The sequence below is a fragment of the Moschus berezovskii genome, chromosome 3 (assembly GCF_049115385.1).
Source record: "Moschus berezovskii isolate FMDL1 chromosome 3, NW_MosBer_1.0, whole genome shotgun sequence".
Lineage (NCBI taxonomy): Eukaryota > Metazoa > Chordata > Mammalia > Artiodactyla > Moschidae > Moschus > Moschus berezovskii.
The window spans coordinates 40,886,309-40,906,587 of record NC_142462.1 but is presented as its reverse complement, the minus strand read 5'-3'; the positions used below and the strand labels follow the sequence as shown (position 1 = coordinate 40,906,587).

The window sequence follows — 20,279 nt, the reverse complement described above, 5'->3', positions numbered from 1 at the left end:
AAGGAAATGGCAACCCACCCTAGTATTCTTGCCTGGAGAATCCCAGGGATGGGGGAGCCTGGTGGGCTGCTGTCTATGGGGTCACACAGAGTCGGACACAACTGAAGCGACTTAGCAGCAGCAGCAGAGATAGGTACTAATAATGTCTGAAAAGACAACCAAACCAGTACTCTTGTCTGGGAAATCCCATGGACAGAGGAGCCTGGCAGGCTACAGCCCATAGGGTCGCAAAAGAATTGGACATGACTTGGCGACTAAACAACAACAACAAAAATGAAGCAGAAGTGGCTGTGTGCCAAGGCCAGGAAGTAGATTCATGCCTTAGGTCAATGTTTTGACATTCACTATTATATTTTAAACTTTTCTATTTCCTTTAAAGATAGTCACTACAATTCATTCACATATTTCATGACACTTGAATAGCTCGTGATCTGCAGTTAGAAAAACACTGGCTAAAGCACTATGTTGTATTGTTTTCCCAAGCTCTTCTTATTTGATTCTCTAGGAATGACTTTATGACCACACCATTAAATTTACTACCACTGGTGTGCTAGTAAATGTCTAACAACTAGATCTTTGGGATTGTGAAGGCCCTGGTTATTAATGTTTGCTGATTTTTACGCTCTAAATACTCCCACCATGGCCAATTTGAAGCTATCAACATGACATCGATGAACACAGACTTGGGAAGAAATACAGATGATTGGCTCCCAAGAACTACTATCAATCAACTAAAAGAGCACCAATACATTTCCCCAAAATTTTCAACAAGAGGAACAGAAAATGTTTTAAAGTCATGTCAGTGATCAGAAGAGTTGGAGATGATTTGTCGATGACATTCAACTTCCTGTTTCACAGCAATGAGGGGCTTCCCAGGTGGTACTGGTCTTAAATAATCTGTCTGCCAATGCAGGAGATGCAAGAGATGAGGGTTCAATTCCTGGGCAGGGAAGATCTCCTGGAGCAGGGACGGCAGCCCACTCCAGGCTACAGTACATGAAACTGCTGAGTCGGATACAACTCAGTGACTTTCACTCTCCTGGCAATTAGTCTAAACCCACAGTCTCACAGTATCTGATATATATATATATATATATATATATATATATATATATATATAAACAAGCCTTTTCTATTTGAGTAGGGGTTCCTAAGTGTTATAACTTGAAGAATATTAATTAGGCCCTGCTGCTGGGAAAGGTTGGGGGCGGGAGGAGAAGGGGACGACAGAGAATGAGATGGCTGGATGGCATCACTGACTCTGTGGACATGAGTTTGAGTGAACTCCGGGAGTCGGCGAGGGACAGGGAGGCGTGCTGTGATTCATGGGGTCGCAGAGAGTCAGACACGACTGAGCGACTGAAATGAACTGAACTTCATTCTCTGTACACTGAGTATCTAAAATTCCATCATTAAAAGTGTTGCTCTTAAGCTCATGTTTTGGCCCATTTAAAACTTTGAGCATCCATAAATAGGTGACAAATGAACTTGCATTAATGTGCTAAAAACCAGTGGCATAAAATATCAGATTATTTTATTTGTAGTAAGTAAGAGAATTGAGAAAATGGAAATTCAGATAAGAGTATAAAGGAACTGATGACTTTGGAATAGTTGCATTTCTAGGAAAATCCATCACAAAACAGGGTGACACAATAGGGAGCATCACAAATCCTGGTATCATCTGAGGTGCAGAACAGTGTCAGGCATCTGTGGAAAGGTATAACTAAGTAGGAGGAAAGTTGCAGGATTAAATAAAATAATCTATTTAAAACATTAAATATAGTTTCCAGCACAGCCTAGTTGCTCAGTAAATTTTAGTATCTTTAAAGGGAGGAGATGGGAAAAGAAGAGAGGTTCTATTCAGGAGTCATTTAACAAGAAGTGACATAAAAACAGATTTCAAACTGACATAAGCAAAGAGGAATTTATTATCTCACATGACTGAAGAATCTTACCTGGATTAAATAGCATGTCCAATATTGTCGGTTCAGTTCAGTTCAGTTGCTCAGTCATGTCCAACTCTTTGTGACCCCATGAACCACAGCACGCCAGGTCTCCCTGTCCATCACCAGCTCCCAGAGTCCAGCCAAACCCATGTCCATCGAGTCAGTGATGCCATCCAGCCATCTCGTCCTCTGTCGTCCCCTTCTCCTCCTGCCCTCAATCTTTCCCAGCATCAGGGTCTTTTCAAATGAGTTAGCTCTTCCCCAATTTTGTCAGGTCTTATTATTTCTCCATCTCTTGGCTTTGCATCTCAGACAAGCTTTGCCTCATGGTGGTGAGATGGCTCCCAGCAGCTCGAGGCTTACATCCATTCCTCTAAGTCATTCTAACAGAAAGAGCATGGTTTTCTCCTGATGGTTCTAGAAAATATCCTCACATTAACCCTGGTTGGCAATGATTTGGTTACAGGCTCATTCTGAAACAAATTGCTGTGGTCAGGGACATAGCACACTCTGGTTAGTCATGCATATCACAAGCCACCTAGCAAGTCAGGAATGGATTCACCTTGCTTCATGAGCATAAGTTTTGGTTCCCAACAGAAAACTGTGGTATGCTTTCCAGAAAAGTTGGAAATGGATGTTAATCTGTCAAACTACAAGGGAAAATCCAGCTTTGTTCTAGATCATGAGAATTTTAAAACTGAAATGTTTTCCAAATTTCCAACATCTTATCCAGCAAATCAATTCAAGGGTGATACGCAAAAGGTTTAACAACTAATATAAAGTTAGAAAAATGAACATCAACCACACCCCTTGGACCTGGAACCTAAACACCAGACTCTTTCAGAACTGAACACTTTTCCCGCTGTGCCACAAGGAAACTGAGAGAAGTGGTAAAGATATGCCAGAGAGGGAACCAGAGCAGCCTGAGAAGTGGCAGAATATTCAAAGGGTGTGGTAGACTGACTATTCACCACCTGGACGAAGTGTCTAGTGGACAACTAGAACAATATACAAGTGTGTTCCAGTGGTGTTTCAACCTTGGCTGAATCTATTTGCAGCTGTATCATAAAGAAGAATGTGCTGTTAGCTATGATCCTCTTATATTCAGAAGTCTGGCCTTTGAATTAGGAGACTGTTCTTTTTGGAGGACACCAGAGGAGCAAAAAGGTTTTCTGCTAACAAGATCTAGGATAAATGAAAACATTTATACAAAGGGAGAAGTAAACTCAAACTATAAAATAAACCAAATAATAGCAGCATTCATCTTTTCTTACCATTTTAAAAAATTTGTGACAAATAAAATTGTCATGATCTCATCCTATAATACTATAAATACTATAATACTTAATAGATTTACAGATATTCTTCTATATTAAACCACATATTTACCATTTCTGCTGCTCTTCATTCTTTCCTGTAGATTTGATTCTCCATCTGGTGCCATTCCCTCTTCCTCTGGAGTAATTCCTTTAGCATTTCTCATAGTGTAAGTCTGTTGGCAGTGAAATAAATCGCTCAGTTTTAGCTGCCTGAAAAAAAGTTTTTATCTTAACTTCATCCTTGAAATACATTTGAACTGGAAGTAGAATGTTGGGATACTTGACCAATTTTTTTCCCAAACCTTTAAAGATTCAATTGAGTATGGTCGCCATTGCTTCTGAAGAAAGGGATCCCTCATTCACATTGTTACCCACAAATTGTGCTATTTGGCTGTTTTCAGTGTTTTTCTCTCTCTCTCTTTTTTTTTATTTTATCAATTTGGCAAAGATTTGTCTACATATGGTTTTATTTGCATTTATCTTTATTAGGGTTTGCTGAGCTTATTGGTTCTTTTTTTATGTTTTTTAATCTTAAGTTTAATCACAAAATTGAGGGGATTTTCAGCCATTGTTTCCTCAAGTATTTTTTTTCTTCTTTCTCCTCTACTTATGAAATTCAGATTCTACCTGTGTTAGATCTCTTAATATTCAAAAGAACTCTGAAATTTTAACTTTTTTCAATGTTTTTTTCTATTAGGTCAGATTAAATAATTACTTTTCATCTATATTCAGCTTCCCTTGTGGCTCAGCTGACAAAGAATCCCCCTGCAATGCAGAAGACCTGGGTTCAATCCCTGGGTTGGGAGAAGGGAAAGGCTACCTACTCCAGTATTCTGGCCTGGAGAATTCCATGGACTAGATAGTCCATGGGGTCGCAAAGAGTCAGACACGACTGAATGACTTTCACTTTCACTTTCTTTCATCTATATCAAGTTTACTGACTGTTTTACCATCTTCAACCTTTTGTGTCCCCCATATACACCCAGTGGAGTTTTTATTTTATATATTTACTAGATAATTAAGTAGTTTTTTTGGATATTTACTTTTATGTTCTAAAATTTCTGCAGGTTTTTTTTTTCATAGCTTCAATTCTCTGCTAAGATTCCTCATCTACTCATTCATTTTTTAAAGTCTTTGAACAAACTTATCTTTATAATAAACTATTTAAAGTTCTTATCTGCTAGTTTTAGAATGTGTATCATTTGGGGACCTATTTCTAATGAATGCTTTCTCTCTTTACTTCAGGTCCCATTTTCCTGTTTTCTTATATGTCAAGTAATTTTTGGTTGTATACTGTGGAATTATATTATGTCTGTGCCTCTTGAGGTCAACAAGACTGCCATTGCACCATGGCAGAAATGCATTCCCATGCAGACTGTTGGGGAATTCATAGGGGAATCATGGTGTTTCCCTTGAATGTTTCTTTCTCTCAAAGATCATAGTTTGCCTTGTATGTGTTGTCAGTTTTATAGCTGTTTTCAGCAAGAGGACAAGTCTAATACCAGAAGTCTAATGCAGAAGTTAGCTAAAGATATTCTGAAGAGTTCATTTAGCACAAGGCAAAGATAGTGCTGTTTCAAACACTGTACCATTTATATACTGAGAAGAATTTGATAGATAGGGTGAGATTTTTGCAAAAATATGTATAACATGCATTCTCTTTTGTAAGACTACATTGGAAACTAATGATAAAACTCTTCTTAAATCCAATTCTATATTTACTTTTCATTACTATTTTGAGCAATTTGCATTACTTTCTCTCTCTTGCTCTATTCAGGAAGCAGTAAGGCTTCATTTTTCTTCAAAATACTTTGACATTATTCAAGAGGAAGGACAGCATACACACAGGGTATTATGAATAATATCCACTTGAGGGATCATATTGTTAATAGATAAAAATGTTCTCCTGTGAAGAATATTCCTCCATTTCTTCCCCTTCATATTTTAGTCCAGAGCTAGAAGGAAAGCTTATGACAAACTAATTTCTGTACTCTCTGTTCACGCTGACAAACCTGCAACTTCTAGTAGACTTGGCAGCTTCTAAGAGGAGAAGGATAAAGATGCACTGCAGGGAGCCGGGGGAGGCTCCAATTCCAAGGCGTGGTAATAAGGTTAAGAAACTTAAGGATGAAAAAACAGCTGAAATGGCAACACACACAGACACAGAGGAAATTAATGTGCCCTTTGATATAAACAAAAATAAAGGTTTACTTTGAAGGGAAACAAATGGTTTTTATATATATCATATATTGAATGATCAACTCAAGTTAACATTATTGTCAAACTACCAGCAGTTACTCTAAGGACCAAAGTTTAGCAATGTTGATGGATTGACAGTTCAAAATTGTCAATGTTTTCCTACCTCATAAAAACATGTCCCTCTAAATTCAGATGATAAAGAAAGGTGAGGAGAGTTGTCCAAGGCCATTTAGTGAAGTGGGCAAGTCTCATTTTGGCTTCATCAATATCTCTTTCTGGCTCCATTGTCCCAATTGGTAGAGTTCCCCTCTTCACTGTAATCACACAGGGGTCCTGGGCTTATTTTCTTTTCTCTGTGAATAAAACAGGCTCATAGGAAAGGATCTGATCCATTTGTTCCCACTATTTAACTCAATGGTTTGGTTATTTGAAATTTTTAAATTTATGGTTGGACTTCAAACTTCCTCAAACTAGAGAAATCTGAGGAAAGCAGAACTCTCCTCCCTAACTTCAAATCTGAATACATAAGCCTGGCATCCACTCTTCTTGTCATTCATGTTTTCACTGAATATAACCTGTTATTTGGTGTGTTATTTTCCATTCCTCCTAATCTCTCTCAGATGGACAATATGTTTTCCAATGTTTCTAATTTCTCCAAGTGCTCTCAACTTTTCTAATTTTATTTAATTTTTTCCTTAAAAGCCAGCAATTTAAAGGATCAGAGCTTTAAATAGGATCAGAACTATTTAGGCCAAATTTCTCTAGTGCCAAGGTTAAATCTTAACCTATGATAAAAATCATTTTGAAAAAACATGGTCATTTCTTTATTCTCTGACTGGAATTTCCAAATCATTTTTCCAATCTCCTGACCAGTCTCTCAAAAGCTTACATGCTATTTGGAATTTATCATTTGACAATGATGTACGTGAGACACTGTGAAAAATACAATATCATTTAAGGTATTGATCTTGATACCAAATAGGTTAAAATCTAATGAGGAAAGAACAATTCACAATTGTTAAATTTCAATTTTCAAACTATGCAAAATAAATATAAAACAAAACATGATCATCCTAATAAACACTGGCTTCCCACGTAGTGCTAGTGGTAAAGAACTCACCTCCCAATTCAGGAGACGTAAGAGACATGGGTTCAATCCCTGGGTTGGGAAGATCCCCTGGAGAAGAGCATGGCAACCCACTCCAGTATTCTTGCCTGGAGAATCTCGAGGACAGAGGAGCCTGGTGGGCTGCTGTTCATGGGGTCACAAAGAGTTGGCCATGACTGAAGCAACTTAGAATGCACACAATAAACACAGCACAACTGTGTTTATAAGGGAATTCAGCAAATGGTATTAGACCTCCTTACTGCTGCAGTCATATGGAAGGCTTATAAGGAGCAGAAATTTTAAGCTAGATCTGCTAAACATGAATGGATTTTAAACAGATTCTCATAGTAATCCCTTAAATGTTTCTGGAATAAGTTCCTTTGTTGCCTAACAAGAATAAAAGAAGTAGAGCTGCACAGTGATACGCCCTGCTAATAAAAATACCAGTATGGCTATGGCCTCTGTTTACCCAATTAAAAAAGGTAGTCTAGGAACAAAAACCTTGTCTCTTATTGCCTGTAATTCTTGCAGCTGAAAACTTTATAATGAAACATACAGCCAAATTGCACATGCTAGCACTAACCCTAAATTTTCTTCGGATCAGTTGGGTGTGCAGGCTTTGAGCACACTCAGAAGCCCTTCAGCACCTCAAGGGCTTATTTCTAGGAAAGAGTGAGCATGACTTCTAGCATTATATCTCCCCTGGATAAACTACTTATTCACTGAGTCAAACTGGATTTCATTTTCGACATTAAGTCCCTGGGCAAAGTCAAGAGAGGAAGCAAAATACATATTAACATATGCAGAGTATAGCAATGTGTCCTGCCCACATCTTTCAGGGGTTATATTTACAGTCAACCCCTGAGATGCTACCAATGCAAAGATTAATAAAACACTGCTGAGCAGGTTGCCTACTGAGTGGACTATACATGCTTGTACATGGCACACAGGTCACTCACCACCCCTGAATGGAGAATTCTGGAATGCAGAGCCTCTGGCTGTATACAAACGTGGCTACAGGAGGAAGCCTGTTTATCTGGGGAATGTGCTACTGGCTGATTTATCATGAAAGGAGCCTGAAAAGAAGTGGTGGCTGCTTTTCCCCACAATCCGATAAGCTGTTACACAAAGATAAACAGTTGCATTGAATTAAGCATGTTTGTCTATTTTTCAATGCTGACTTTTAACTTCCTGTTCTTTCAGTTTCTTGGGGCTTCATTTTTAATAATGTTAAGTGTTTTAAAATTATGTACAACCCTACCGTCTTAACATTTCAAGTTCTGCTTTAAGAAAAATGTAAATAAGAAAATACTGACAGTGAATTTAAACATTACTCTAATTGATGTTTAACTGGTAACTGTCTAAGACTATATAAAGTGTTACTTAAGGATGCCCTGTCAGAGGGCTTAAAACTATTTCACATGAAATAGGTGTTAGTCAACTTGTTTTTAAGTACTATATATCTAATATTTTAATATATATAATATGCAATGTATTGCTTTTTCAATCAAATACTTAATAACAATCACCATGTTAAAGGAAACCCATGGCAAACTTATTATCAATATTTTCACAAATGGTGGAGATAGTTGGTAGAGAGAGAGATGAGTACTTTTCCATCACTCTATAAAAATACACAAGCATTTAAATTATTTGACACCAGGAATAATGTTCATTTGTTTACAACTAAAGTTTCTATCTTGGGTATCCAGTTCATGGCCCAGCACACACAAAGTAGGTGTTCAATAAATATTTGATGAGTGACTGCATCTGTGAAGCTTTGAAACAGGATAATAGGCATGTTCCTACTTCAGTATTCTCCTGACTGAAAACCAGTAAATGTAGGAATGTAGGTCAACTTGAGGCCACATCTTTCCTGGCTTTGTACAGATCTGCCTCAGCTACAACTTCCAAATTCAAAGGCAGCATTTTCTCCTGCATGTGTACAAAATACTACCTGCTGGCAGTCATGTCATCAAACACAATAGGGGAAGAACATTTGGGATGATTAGGTAGGTAATGAAATAGAACAACTGATTTCTCTAATTTCCACTTTCTATGTCACAAATAAAACAGTAGAGTCATTTGCAAATATCATTATTGTGGATGTCTATATTCCTTCAAGCAATATTTGTTGAATATCATCTGGACGGCAGACACTATGCCAAGCCCTGAGTACACAAAGGTAAATACAACACAGGCCCTACATACGAAACAGATAGACTGACACACACTACTACTTTCAGCATGACGTGATGTTTCATTTGAATCCTTTTCTGGCTAAGAGCATTTTCTTAAGAGAATTAAGCTTTTCATAAACTATAAGGTCATCTTGACTCTTTGTATAGTCAAATTTCCTTCACATTCAAGAGATATCTACATTTTTAATAGGAAAGTGGTAAGAGTGCGTTGATGACCTTCTTTTAATTAACTATTCTCTTTCATTAGGCACATAAAACAATTATTTTGTAGAGCCAATTTCAGTTTCTTTATCATTAGTGATAATGATCGCAATGTCTTTTACCTTCCATGGCAGTTTTGCTTCAAAGGGAATTGCACATAAAGATCAAAGAGAGACCAGAATTGACAGAAAACAAACAAGATTCTACTACAGTATCAACCTCTTTAAAAATCATTATTATTATTAGATTTTCTGGCGCCCTATGGCAGAACTCCCAGAGAAGCTCTGGGTTAACACTGAGGGTTTCAATCACTGCCACTGTGAGTGTGGTGGTTCACACCTATTAAATAAACAAAACCAAACCCAGGTGACTTGCGTGTCTCAAGAAAACAACCCATCATTTGCCTCACATAAAAGGAATAGGAAGCATATGGAAAGTCAGGTTTTAAAGGGCAATGCCAACAGGAGAAGGAAGAAATGTCAAAGATGCTGAAATAAACACTGGACTAGTTCTTATCTGGATGTTTGTTGAGTTTTGGTTCTTTTCTTCCTACCTTAAAAATCCTTAATGTTGTGCATTTCGTTTATTCTAAATGAGCAAAGAAACAAATACGAATTGTAATAGTAGATGCAAGTATTTCTTGATCCAGCTACAGCAGGAAGGCAAAGCAAGAAATAAACAATTTGACTGAGGAAGGAAGATAGGAAAAAATTCTTGGCCTTTTCTGGTACTGACCACGAGATTTTAAATGCTAAGTTGATATTTACCGAACAAACAGTGTAGAAGGGCCTTCCCAGCAAAGAGACCAACATGTGCAGGATGATGATGTCATCATCATCCTCTGAAGTGAAGAGTTCAAATAACTGAAGCATAAGATTTGAAGGTAGAGGTGGGATGAAGCTGATCAGCAACGTGAACAATAAGACTTGAGAACTTGCCAGATTCAAGATCATGGAGTATGAAGAAGTCCTTCCTTCAACCTAGAGGCAAAGGGAAGTCAGTATAAGATGGGCACTCTGAACAGCAATTAAGATTACACATCAGACAGATTACCTCCTCCAATGGGACACCATTCAATGGTGTCCCAACTAATATTTACTAGTATTAACATATTTGAGAGCACACTGATGGTGTGCCTTTTAGACAGTCTGACTGAGCCATAAGCAGCCAGGAAAGACCCCTCTTCCATAAAACCTCACAAATGCACCATCATGCACAAAAGTGGGAGAGCAGACCCACATACTCAACCACACATACAGGGGCATGCAACTGTGTGTTGTCAGGAAACTGCTGCAGGAGTCCCTGCTCTACCATCTCTCACCTGCCTCTGAATATAACAGGCTTACATCACCAAGGGGATGGGCAAATTGAGAGAGTGTGCTGACCAGTGCTTACCCTAGTGCCAGGGAGCCAAGTGTCAAGAGTACAACAGCAGGCCCATTGGTTCATGTGCACGTGCAACCAGATAGCCCCACACCAGGATTTTTTAAAAAGTCCTCTGGCAAGACCCCAGCCTACTGTCAACAACATGATCCCCACCTTTGCTTGATTCATAAAAGTTGCATATGTTCAAGCTTATTTATGGAACTGGCCTAAGCTCCAGCGTACTGTGAAAACCCCAGCACTCATGCTTACCATTCTCCCTGAAACGTGAGGCCCATCTCAGGAGCTGCCTAACCCCAGCTAGGGAAGGCAGCCACCAGGCATCACACTTTCTCCAAAATCAATGTTATATCAATGCTACAGGTTATACAATAAAAAATTGTGCAAGTTTGCATTTGAGGAAGGCTATCTTTTCCTAATTCACAAAAAGATTCTTTGGGGGCTAGCATCAGCTCCCTAGGAATCTACTGCTATTGTCCTGTTAGAGATAACAAGAGTCTGACATTACGGGTTCAAAAAGAAAGAGGACATGGCTTCGAAAGATGTTAAGCAGGTAGACGCTACAGAGCATCGTAGTTAATGGGGAAAAAATAAGAAAGGTCAAAATGGGAAACCTCTTTTGTGGAGGTTTGTGGCCCAGAAGCCTGGGTACAGAGAAGAACCATTCACAGAGATAAGAGTAGACCCTGAGGTGTCAGAGGATGTGTGGGTAGAACTGTTTATGTGTTATGTTTGGTCACTAGGTCGTGTCCAACTCTTTGTGAACCCATGGACTGCAGCAGCACACCAGGCTTACCTGTCCTTCACTATCTCCTGGAGGTTCTCAGACTCACATCCATTGAGTCAATGATGCCATCCAACCATCTCATCCTCTGTCACTCCCTTCTCTTGCCCTCAATCTTCCCAGTATATCCTCAGTCTTTTCCATTGAGTCTGCCCTTTGCATCAGGTAGTCAAAGTATTGGAGCTTCAGCATCAGTCCTTCCAATTCAGGGCTGATTTCTGACTGGTTTGATCTCCTTGCTGTCTAAGGGGCTCTCAATTGTAGTGCTAGAGAGCTGTTTAGCAGGCAGTTAGCGGAGACTGTTGAGTGGTTGAAACTGTGAACACTAGTTGAGCTAACCCAGGAAAGAAGTATTCAGTACCGGAATTGAGATGTAATCAGACATGAAGCATGAAAACAGTAACCTAGGAAGCTGAAACAGGTAGAAAAGAATTAAGATTTCAATTCAGTAAAATGAGGACTACAAAGGGTTAATGGATTTCAAAACTAGAAGATCAGTAGCAGCTTTCTCCAAGGCCATTTTGTCGAGGCAGAACCTTCATCGCAGTGACTGAGAGTATCTGGGGAGGACAGCGGGGACAACAAACACTGCAGACAGTTCTTGTAAGAGGTCAGCTATGAAGGGAGGATGGGGCTCTGTTAGCAGAGATGCAGAAACAGGGACAGGGTTACCACTGGATTGTGTTTTATTTTATTCCCAAATGGAAAGTGAAGAGTGGATAAATGCAGTTGTTTATAAATATCGTTGAAAGACAGGTAATAAAGACTCATAGCCAAGTTGCTTCCCTACCAATAGCAAAGTAAATGACTCAGTAGCGATTACCGAAATGAACGTTAGAAAAACCAGAGTCTGAACACTACTAAGTATAGTTTGTCAGGTCACTTCCTCTCTTTAGCCCTCAGTGTCCATTTCTGGGAGGTGGGGCCACTAAGAGCCATGTCACAGCGTGTTGTAAGGACTGGGTGAGCATACTTGGGAGCATTCCTGATGCACTGCTCCATATGTGTTTAGTAGATGGTAACTGGAGTCATTATCCCATCAAAGGTCTGAATGCGGACTATCAGTATAATCACTGTTGCCTTCTTTACCATTTTTGTTCATTCAATTTTTATCTCTTTAGGAATTTGGTGACAGCCTCTGCTAGTCTGCTCCTCCTTTACACGAAGGACAGACCAAAGATCCAGTTTGGCAATGAGAGAGGAGGACTAGCGAGCAGCACTGGCGCCGTCCACTGATATCTCCCAGACGTACAGACACGGGACTCATGAAGATGTTGACAAGACTCCAAGTTCTTACATTAGCTTTGTTTTCAAAGGGATTTTTACTTTGTTTAGGGGACCATAACTTTCTGAGGAGGGAGATTAAAATAGAAGGTGACCTCGTTTTAGGGGGCCTATTTCCTATTAATGAAAAAGGCACTGGAACTGAAGAATGTGGGCGAATCAACGAAGATCGAGGGATCCAACGCCTGGAAGCCATGTTGTTTGCTATTGATGAAATTAACAAAGACAATTACCTGCTCCCAGGAGTGAAGCTGGGTGTTCACATATTGGATACCTGCTCAAGGGATACCTACGCATTAGAGCAATCACTGGAATTTGTCAGGGCATCTTTGACTAAAGTGGATGAAACAGAGTATATGTGTCCTGATGGATCCTATGCCATTCAAGAAAATATCCCACTGCTCATTGCAGGGGTCATTGGCGGCTCTTACAGCAGTGTTTCCATACAGGTAAGATTGACAGTGCTGTTGCTAAAACAATGTGTCTCTTTGGTTTTATGTCTTTGGGGGAACAAAAGGAAAATATCCTAATAGCTTCATCAATGGATGATATTAACCATGTAATTGTTCATTTCTGTAAGTCTCTGGTAATATAGGTTTGCTGACAGAACAGTACTTGAGCAATGAAAATTGTTTAAAGATATCGCTGGTAGCTAGTACAGCATAATGAGCTACTCCAAAATTCAGTGACTTAAAACAACAATTGTTAATTACTATAGTTTATAAGTCTGAAGACTGGCTGGAGTGAGCTGATCAAGGCTAGGTTCAGCTGCAGGTAGCTCTGCTCCAAGTTTGTCCCTTATCCTCCACCTGGAATCAGTCAGCCAACCCGGGCATGTTTGTCTGAGTGATGACAGAGGTGCAAGAGAATGCAAATTTAACTGCACAGGCCCCTTCCAAACTTCTGCAGGCCTCTCAACTGTGAACATCCCACCAGCCAAAGCAACTCACAAGGCTCAGCCAGAATCAAGGAGCAGGGAAACAGGTGCCACCCACAACCCACATGCTGCTAAGTTACATCACAAAGAATGTGCCTACATCACAGAGCCATGACTTCAAGTCATCAATACAAACAAGCACAAGAAGCTACAAAATCACTGAGCTCTATTTTTTTCCACACTAATTTTTCCCCAAGCATTGCTTTATTCAGAAATAAATTATAAAAAAAATTTCCCATGGTATAAACCTGAAAATGTATGCAGAGATGCTAGATAATTACTACCAAAAAAAAAATTAGAGGGAAAAATTTAGCACATAACTTAAACTAGATAAAAAACTGATAATTGGTTCTCATAATTTTGTTAGGGAAACAAGGGACATATTAGTCAAACTCTTACAGTGCTCACAGGTCACAGAATTAGAGATGGAAAAGAGCTAAGAAATCATCCAGCTCAAAATTATCATTTTTCCTTGCCCTAGAAATATTGGTTTCATGAATATTCCCATTGGTAGGTAGCACATGAACTAGAACTTAGACTGATCTTTTGTACTTTGGGGATCTTTCAATTCTCCTATGTGATTTTTATGTTATATGAAGTTCAATATTTTTCTTGGTAAATATGGCAGTAATACAAGTCCAGAAGATATGAATCATATACTTTGCTTCCTACCAAATGACTGTCATCAAAGCTCTATACACTCAAAGAAGTCACATTACACCCATGCTGTCTGTACATGTCACCAACCACTTAAACTGGCTCTACTCACACTGGAATCATCTTATTTCTCTATCAGAGACTCATGGCCTTTAAAATTCTACACAGAGTTCTGTGCTGCTCTAAGCAACTAGTGCCAGTGTTTTTCCTTCTATAAGCACACATTCATATTATGAGTAATTAGGATAATTGATTTTTCATAAATATCCTTTGACTTCATGAGATGGATTGAAAATACTGCACATCTCAAAGCATATCATGTTAATTTTGCCACTATTTCTACACTTAGATAACAAAAAATGGAAATTGCTATGTGAGAAGAGAGAACTAAAATGTATATTTGTCATGCTTCAATAATAATTTCATCAGATAAGTGCCAAACATTTTATAAATATTTATATTGTACTCAATATTAGCACTAGTAAAGAATTACAAATATGTTTTTCTGACCTTAGTTTCTCCCAATACAGTAAATAGCACTCCACAGCAGATGTGTAAATATACATTTATCCAAAGTAATTAACAAACGGTGCTAGGTAAATAAAATTTTAATCTAATTTTACTTTTTTATTACCTATAAACTCCTCAAAAGAGGTCAGATTAAAAATGTAGGTTATTAAAACCCTGCACTTGTTCACAAGGGGAAAAACCACTTAATCATCAAAGGACCTGGCTTATTAGTTCACTTATCTGGTCTATATCACTATAAAGTCACAAATGCTGATATGGTTTTTGTCTCCACATTATACATAAGGAACTAAAACTGTCATGTTATATTGAAAAGGACATAGATTTAGGCAGCACCAAATGGAAGTTGAACTCCAGCTCCACAATTCACAAAAAGTGAGTGAGTGTTAGTCGCACATCAGACTCTTTTTGACCCTGTGGACTGTAACTCACCAGGCTCCTCTGTCCATGGGATTGCTATTTCCCCCTCCAGTGGGTATTCCCGACCCAGAATCAAACCTAGGTCTCCTGCAATGCAGGCAGATTTTTTATCATCAGAGCCTTCAGGGAAGCCCCAATTTACAAGCTTATTTATAAAATTAGGAAAATACTATCCACTTAAAAAAGTTATTGAGAGGATAAATTGAGAGAAGCCGTGCGAAATGCCTTACCAAAAAAAACTAACAGATTCAACAGCAGTAACTATTATGAACCTAAAATCATTGGAAAAATCAGTGGAAGAGCCACCTCTAACGCCAGCTCTGAGAAGTCCCAAGAAATTGTTGCTGGTCCCCCATGTGCCTCGTCAGTCAGGCAATCTGTACGAAGCTCCCTGGGTGCATCTTGCAACATCACAGGGGTTAGAGAGGCCACTCAAGTCACAGAACTCAGCCTTGACCTCGAGAAACCTAAATTCTGGCTATAGATGCAGTACTGTTATGAAATAACAGTGACTACACTTCTGAATACATTCAAGGGGCTCACATGGTAAGAAATGACCTTTGGGAAAGTTTTGAGGGTGACTGAGAGAATGAAAGCTGCACTAGAGAAAAGCTAATTAGGCCGCGGTCTGAATGAAACGCTGGATCTGAGGAAGTCGATCAGAAAGACATGGTAGGAGTCTGTGAGCAAGAAGACGAAGGCCTTGACAGCAGTAAGGGGGTGAGCCGGAGAAGAAAGGAGAGAGAGGGCCTCACTGCCCGCTGCCTGGCCCCCAGGTGCTCAGGCTCTGATTAGGCCCCCACTGGTCCCCTCAGCCAAAGCAAGTGGGGAGGTGGGGCCATCTGTCCACATTCTTATCTCCAGGCCGCCTTCCAAGGAATCCTTCGCCATAGAGCCTATGCTTCAGCTAAGCATCGTGAATGAAAAGCAGTCTTAGTGGCTCTTACATAGCTAAGAATTCAGGTGTGTTACCCTTGTGAAGCCTATCTGTCTTTTAATAAGAATTCTTTTAAAGAAATAGTCAGTAGCAATCCAAAGCAATAAATTCCTGATAGGGACTTTGAGACACTCTTGCACCTACATTAATGAGAGAAATGTTTTAGAAGAGAGGCATTTTCTGGGTGCCCCTCACCCTCACTTTTGCTCAGGATGGATTCTGATCCTCTGCCCTGGTACCTGGTAACTGTGGTGACAGTGTGCAGCTGGTAGCCACAAAGATGCATGCCCGGTGGTCACCTCTGCCATCCATTTTCAACTGCTTTTAACTCCTTGAATAATTACTGGAAAATGTCTGAGATTGAACTGAGCTAGGGGAAGAAAAGAGGGTTAAACTGTAGAAGAAAAAAAAAAAAATATATATATACTAAGATAAACCCACCACACAATTACAAAGATTCCACTCATTTAATTGTTGCATCCAGTACCAAACCACAGCACAGAGTTTTTAGTCACAAAATCATTCCTGAGAGCCAGATTTATCAAGAATGATAAAATTTGTGTATCTTCTCTTTTGTGGTTGGGTCAGTTTAGACATTATCATCTCCCCATTCGGCCGGAATAGCTTTACTCTTGGGATGGCTTCGGAAGGTACTTTTCTCTCCAGTTTCCTCTCCTCTCATTATCTTCCTACTGGAGAAGAATTCCTCTAGAAATCAGCAGAGGAGACACCCTCCACTGTATTAGTTCATACAACAGGCAGCCTGCAGACAGCAAAAACCACATGAAAGGAGAAATTCTTAATGATTTTCTGAGTTAATCTGTATTGCCATTGACAAAAAACAGAATGTTTTCTTGACATTCTTAATAAGCAGACAAACCACTCTTTGGTGGTCCATTGTCTAAAGCGACAGAATTGATTAATTTGGTAATCAATGAAAGCTAGAATCAAAATCCTTCTTTATTAGCAAATATTCATGGGGTCTGTTCACCACCCCTTCTGGTGAATAAGCTTCTTTTCAAAGTATTTTAAAGATTGTATTCCACTCTCCTCTATAAGCCTGTAACCCACTCACTTGGAGGAAAACACTATTTATTCAAGCAGAAAAGCAGGTTGGTTGCCTTTAGCAAGGCAATTGTCTACATGGTACTATTCCGAAGCAGTGTTTACACTTGCGCTTTTTCAAACAGACTGTAGTTAGAGTTCCTAAGTTGTTCAGTCAAAAAAAAGTCTCATGAATTGTTCCAAAATATTCCTCACTCCTTTCAGGAGATGTCTATTTCCTTGGTCTTTCTTGCCTTAGCCTGAGCAAGGTCAGCTGCAACAGAACAGGCATAAGTTGACCCAGTTATTATTGCATCCGTTCATTCCGTTCAGTCACTCAGTCTTGTCCAACTCTGCGACCCCGTGGACTGTAGCCTACCAGGCTTCTCCGTCCATGGGGTTCTCCAGGCAAGAATACTGGAGTGGGTCACCATTTCCTTCTCCAGGGGATCTTCCCACCCAGGGATCGAACCCGGGTCTCTCTCATTGGAAGCAGATGCTTTAACCTCTGAGCCACCGAGTGTTAAAGTGGACTCCGCAACAAATGAATATTTGGGTTAAATAGCTCATACAAAGGGCAGAAGAGAGCCTTGAAAGGATCCTAATGCCTCTTTTCCATGCCTGACACAGTAAAATCTTTTTTTAGAATTTTTAGCACTAGCCACATCCCAAGAACTCCCTGACCCTGGGAGGTGGTCATTATATCGTTTACCATGACATGGATTTGGACATGTCATGAATTGCTCACATCAAGTCCCTGAGAGGAGTAACTCAAACTAAATCCCTTGCAATAAGTTTCCCAGATTTTATCTAGATAGGGTATGAAAATAGCCTATAAAGACACTAAGCAGTTTATTCTTCCTCCTCCACCCAATTTCACAGTGAGAAAGTGGACCGGCACTCCGGTCAATCTATATTAAGTATCGTCCTCCCTCAATGATTCATTCCTCCTTTAATTCAAATGCTGTGGGGAAGAATCACACACAAATTGCTGTTATCATAGGAACATCAGAAAAACAGTTGAAGGACTAGGTGTTACAAAAGGCCTCATAGGGTTAACTGTGTCCAAGAATCGGATAGACTCCAGAACAGAAAAATAATGCTTTTTTTTCCTGTGGATAAATAAATAAGTTTAAATTAGAGCAGAGTTTCTCAGCATTGTCACTATTGGGCTGGATACTTCTGCGTGAGGAGCTGCCCTGAGCGCTACAGGTTGGTTAGCAGCGTCACTGGCCCCTCCTCGCTAGACGGCATGCCGACAGGACCTTAGGCTGCGGTGCACCCAAAGGTTTCCATACACTGTCAAATGACAAAGCTCTCCCCCTTCCCCACGGACCAGCACTGACTTAGAGCAGGGCGTATCTAGAGCCAGCATACGGAAGAGTTATTAGAAACGAAATGATAGTCCTGAATGAGGAGGCTGTAAGTCCTTAATCACTGGAGTTATTCAAACAAAAACTGACCTATATATAATTGAGGCGACAAAGCAGCGTATTAGTATCTGAATTGTGTTGCATTTAAGGGCATTTCTTAATTTTATAATTATACGGTGCTCAAGCAAAATACTCTATTAAGATGAGTGATTATAAGGAAAGTATCTAAAACATGAAACAAAATAAATTATACGTTCTTTTCCATCGAGATTAATTTGAAGAAGTTTGAAGAAGTCTAATCAATTGGGCTTCCCTGGTGGCTCAGAGGTTAAAGCGTCTGCCCCCAATGCGGGAGACCCAGGTTCGATCCCTGGGTCAGGAAGATCCCCTTGAGAAGGAAACGGTAACCCACTCTAGTATTCTTGCCTGGAGAATCCCATGGACGGAGAAGCCTGGTAGGCTACAGTCCACGGGGTCGCAAAGAGTCGGACAGGACTGAGCAACGGAACAGGAATCAATTATTACTTCACTTGATTATGGTAGTATTTGTGTGAGTTTGGTAAATCAAGCATCTCAATTATGTGCTAGTTACAACTAGGACACATATACTTTCACTTTCACTAGAAAATAAACATTTATTAAGCATATGTATTTTAGGTTCAGCAAGAACACTACTGTGTAGACTAGGTAAGGGGAAGCAGAGAGCATGCGAAATAAAATGCATGAATCTTATTACAAAACAGAAACAGGTTCATAGAAATAGAAAACAAGTTTAGAGTCACCAAAGGGGAAAGGAGAGCAAGGATACATTAGGAGTTTGGGATGATTAACAGAGACACACTACTATACATAAAATAGATCAACAATGAGGAGCTACTATATGGCATAGGGAACAATATTAATATCTTGTAACAACCCACACGGGAAAAGACTCTGAAAAAGAGTATCACTTTGCTGTATACCTGAAACACTGTAAACCAACTGTACTTCAATAAAAACATTTATAAACAGTAGACATTTTATGAGCCCCTGAAGCATCTATAATCAAATATCAAATCCATACATAAAACACGTACAAGAACTGAGAATCAGTTGACCGTGCAAGTACTAGGAGACCAGAGACAATGACGAAATGAGCAGAAGGGAATGGAGGTAAAGAGGAAAAAGACTCTTAGATCTGTGTGAACAGAAAGCAGATCCGTGTGAACAGAAAGCTTGCCTTTGAAGTGTCCCTGGAAAGCTGCTTTCTCATAGTCTAATGATGTATACAATCTGCTCATTCCTGCCTAAAAAGGAGAACATAGTGTTTCTTCTATCTGGAATGCACTGTCCCTTAGCCATTTGGCCATGCCAAATCCTTCTCTCCTTCAGTTCTCAGCTCAGACACTGTCCTTTTTTTAAAAAAAAAATATCCCTTTTGTTTTTAACTTTTTGGCCATGCCACACAGCATATGGAATCTTTAGTTTCCTGACCAGGAATAGAACCCGTGCCTCCTATAGTGAAAGTGCAGACTCTTAACCACTGTACTGCCAGGGAAGCCTCATACCCTATCTCTTTTGAGAAAGGTTTCCCAAGCTCCCACTACTTAAGCACACACCTCCATTACTAGCTTATTAATTATAGTTATTCCTTTGCATATCTATTTTCCCACCTAACAATAAGCTACTTGAGTTTGGGAACCACATCTTTTATCTTTGTATTGAGGGTACCTAAAACAATACCTCCACCAAGTTGAGAGTAAATGCTTTTTGAGTGAATTGAAAGAATTAACAGACTGATAACCTGCCGCCTGTCCAGAAGGCTGGAAATCCCTGAATGAATCTTGGGTTGCAGATCACAACCATGACCTACTTATTTTAGGTCAGTCTGGATGATCATAAATGAAAAATAAGCATTTTTCTACAATGGAAAACTGCATATGATAGAAGAGACAGATGATGTAGCAAAGTGAGCTTGT

At 39.5% G+C, this 20,279-nt stretch overlaps 1 protein-coding gene and 1 long non-coding RNA gene across 2 annotated transcripts in view; one reads left to right on the top strand and one right to left on the bottom strand.

Annotated features, from left to right (window-relative positions):
- Nucleotides 1–3,335: 3,335 nt before the first annotated feature.
- On the bottom strand, nucleotides 3,336–9,935 carry LOC129552052 (uncharacterized). Its single transcript, XR_008685179.2, has 3 exons — nucleotides 9,742–9,935; nucleotides 5,628–5,817; nucleotides 3,336–3,438 (listed from the first exon to the last, which is right to left on the bottom strand). It is a non-coding gene; the product is annotated as an uncharacterized LOC129552052 (long non-coding RNA).
- Nucleotides 9,936–12,406: 2,471 nt separating this feature from the next.
- The window catches only part of GRM3 (glutamate metabotropic receptor 3), a 102,844-nt gene continuing 94,971 nt past the window's right edge, over nucleotides 12,407–20,279 (top strand). Inside the window, exon 1 of the mRNA XM_055420628.2 lies at nucleotides 12,407–12,874. Coding sequence (XP_055276603.1) covers nucleotides 12,407–12,874 — 468 coding nt within the window. The remainder of the gene's footprint in view (nucleotides 12,875–20,279) is intronic.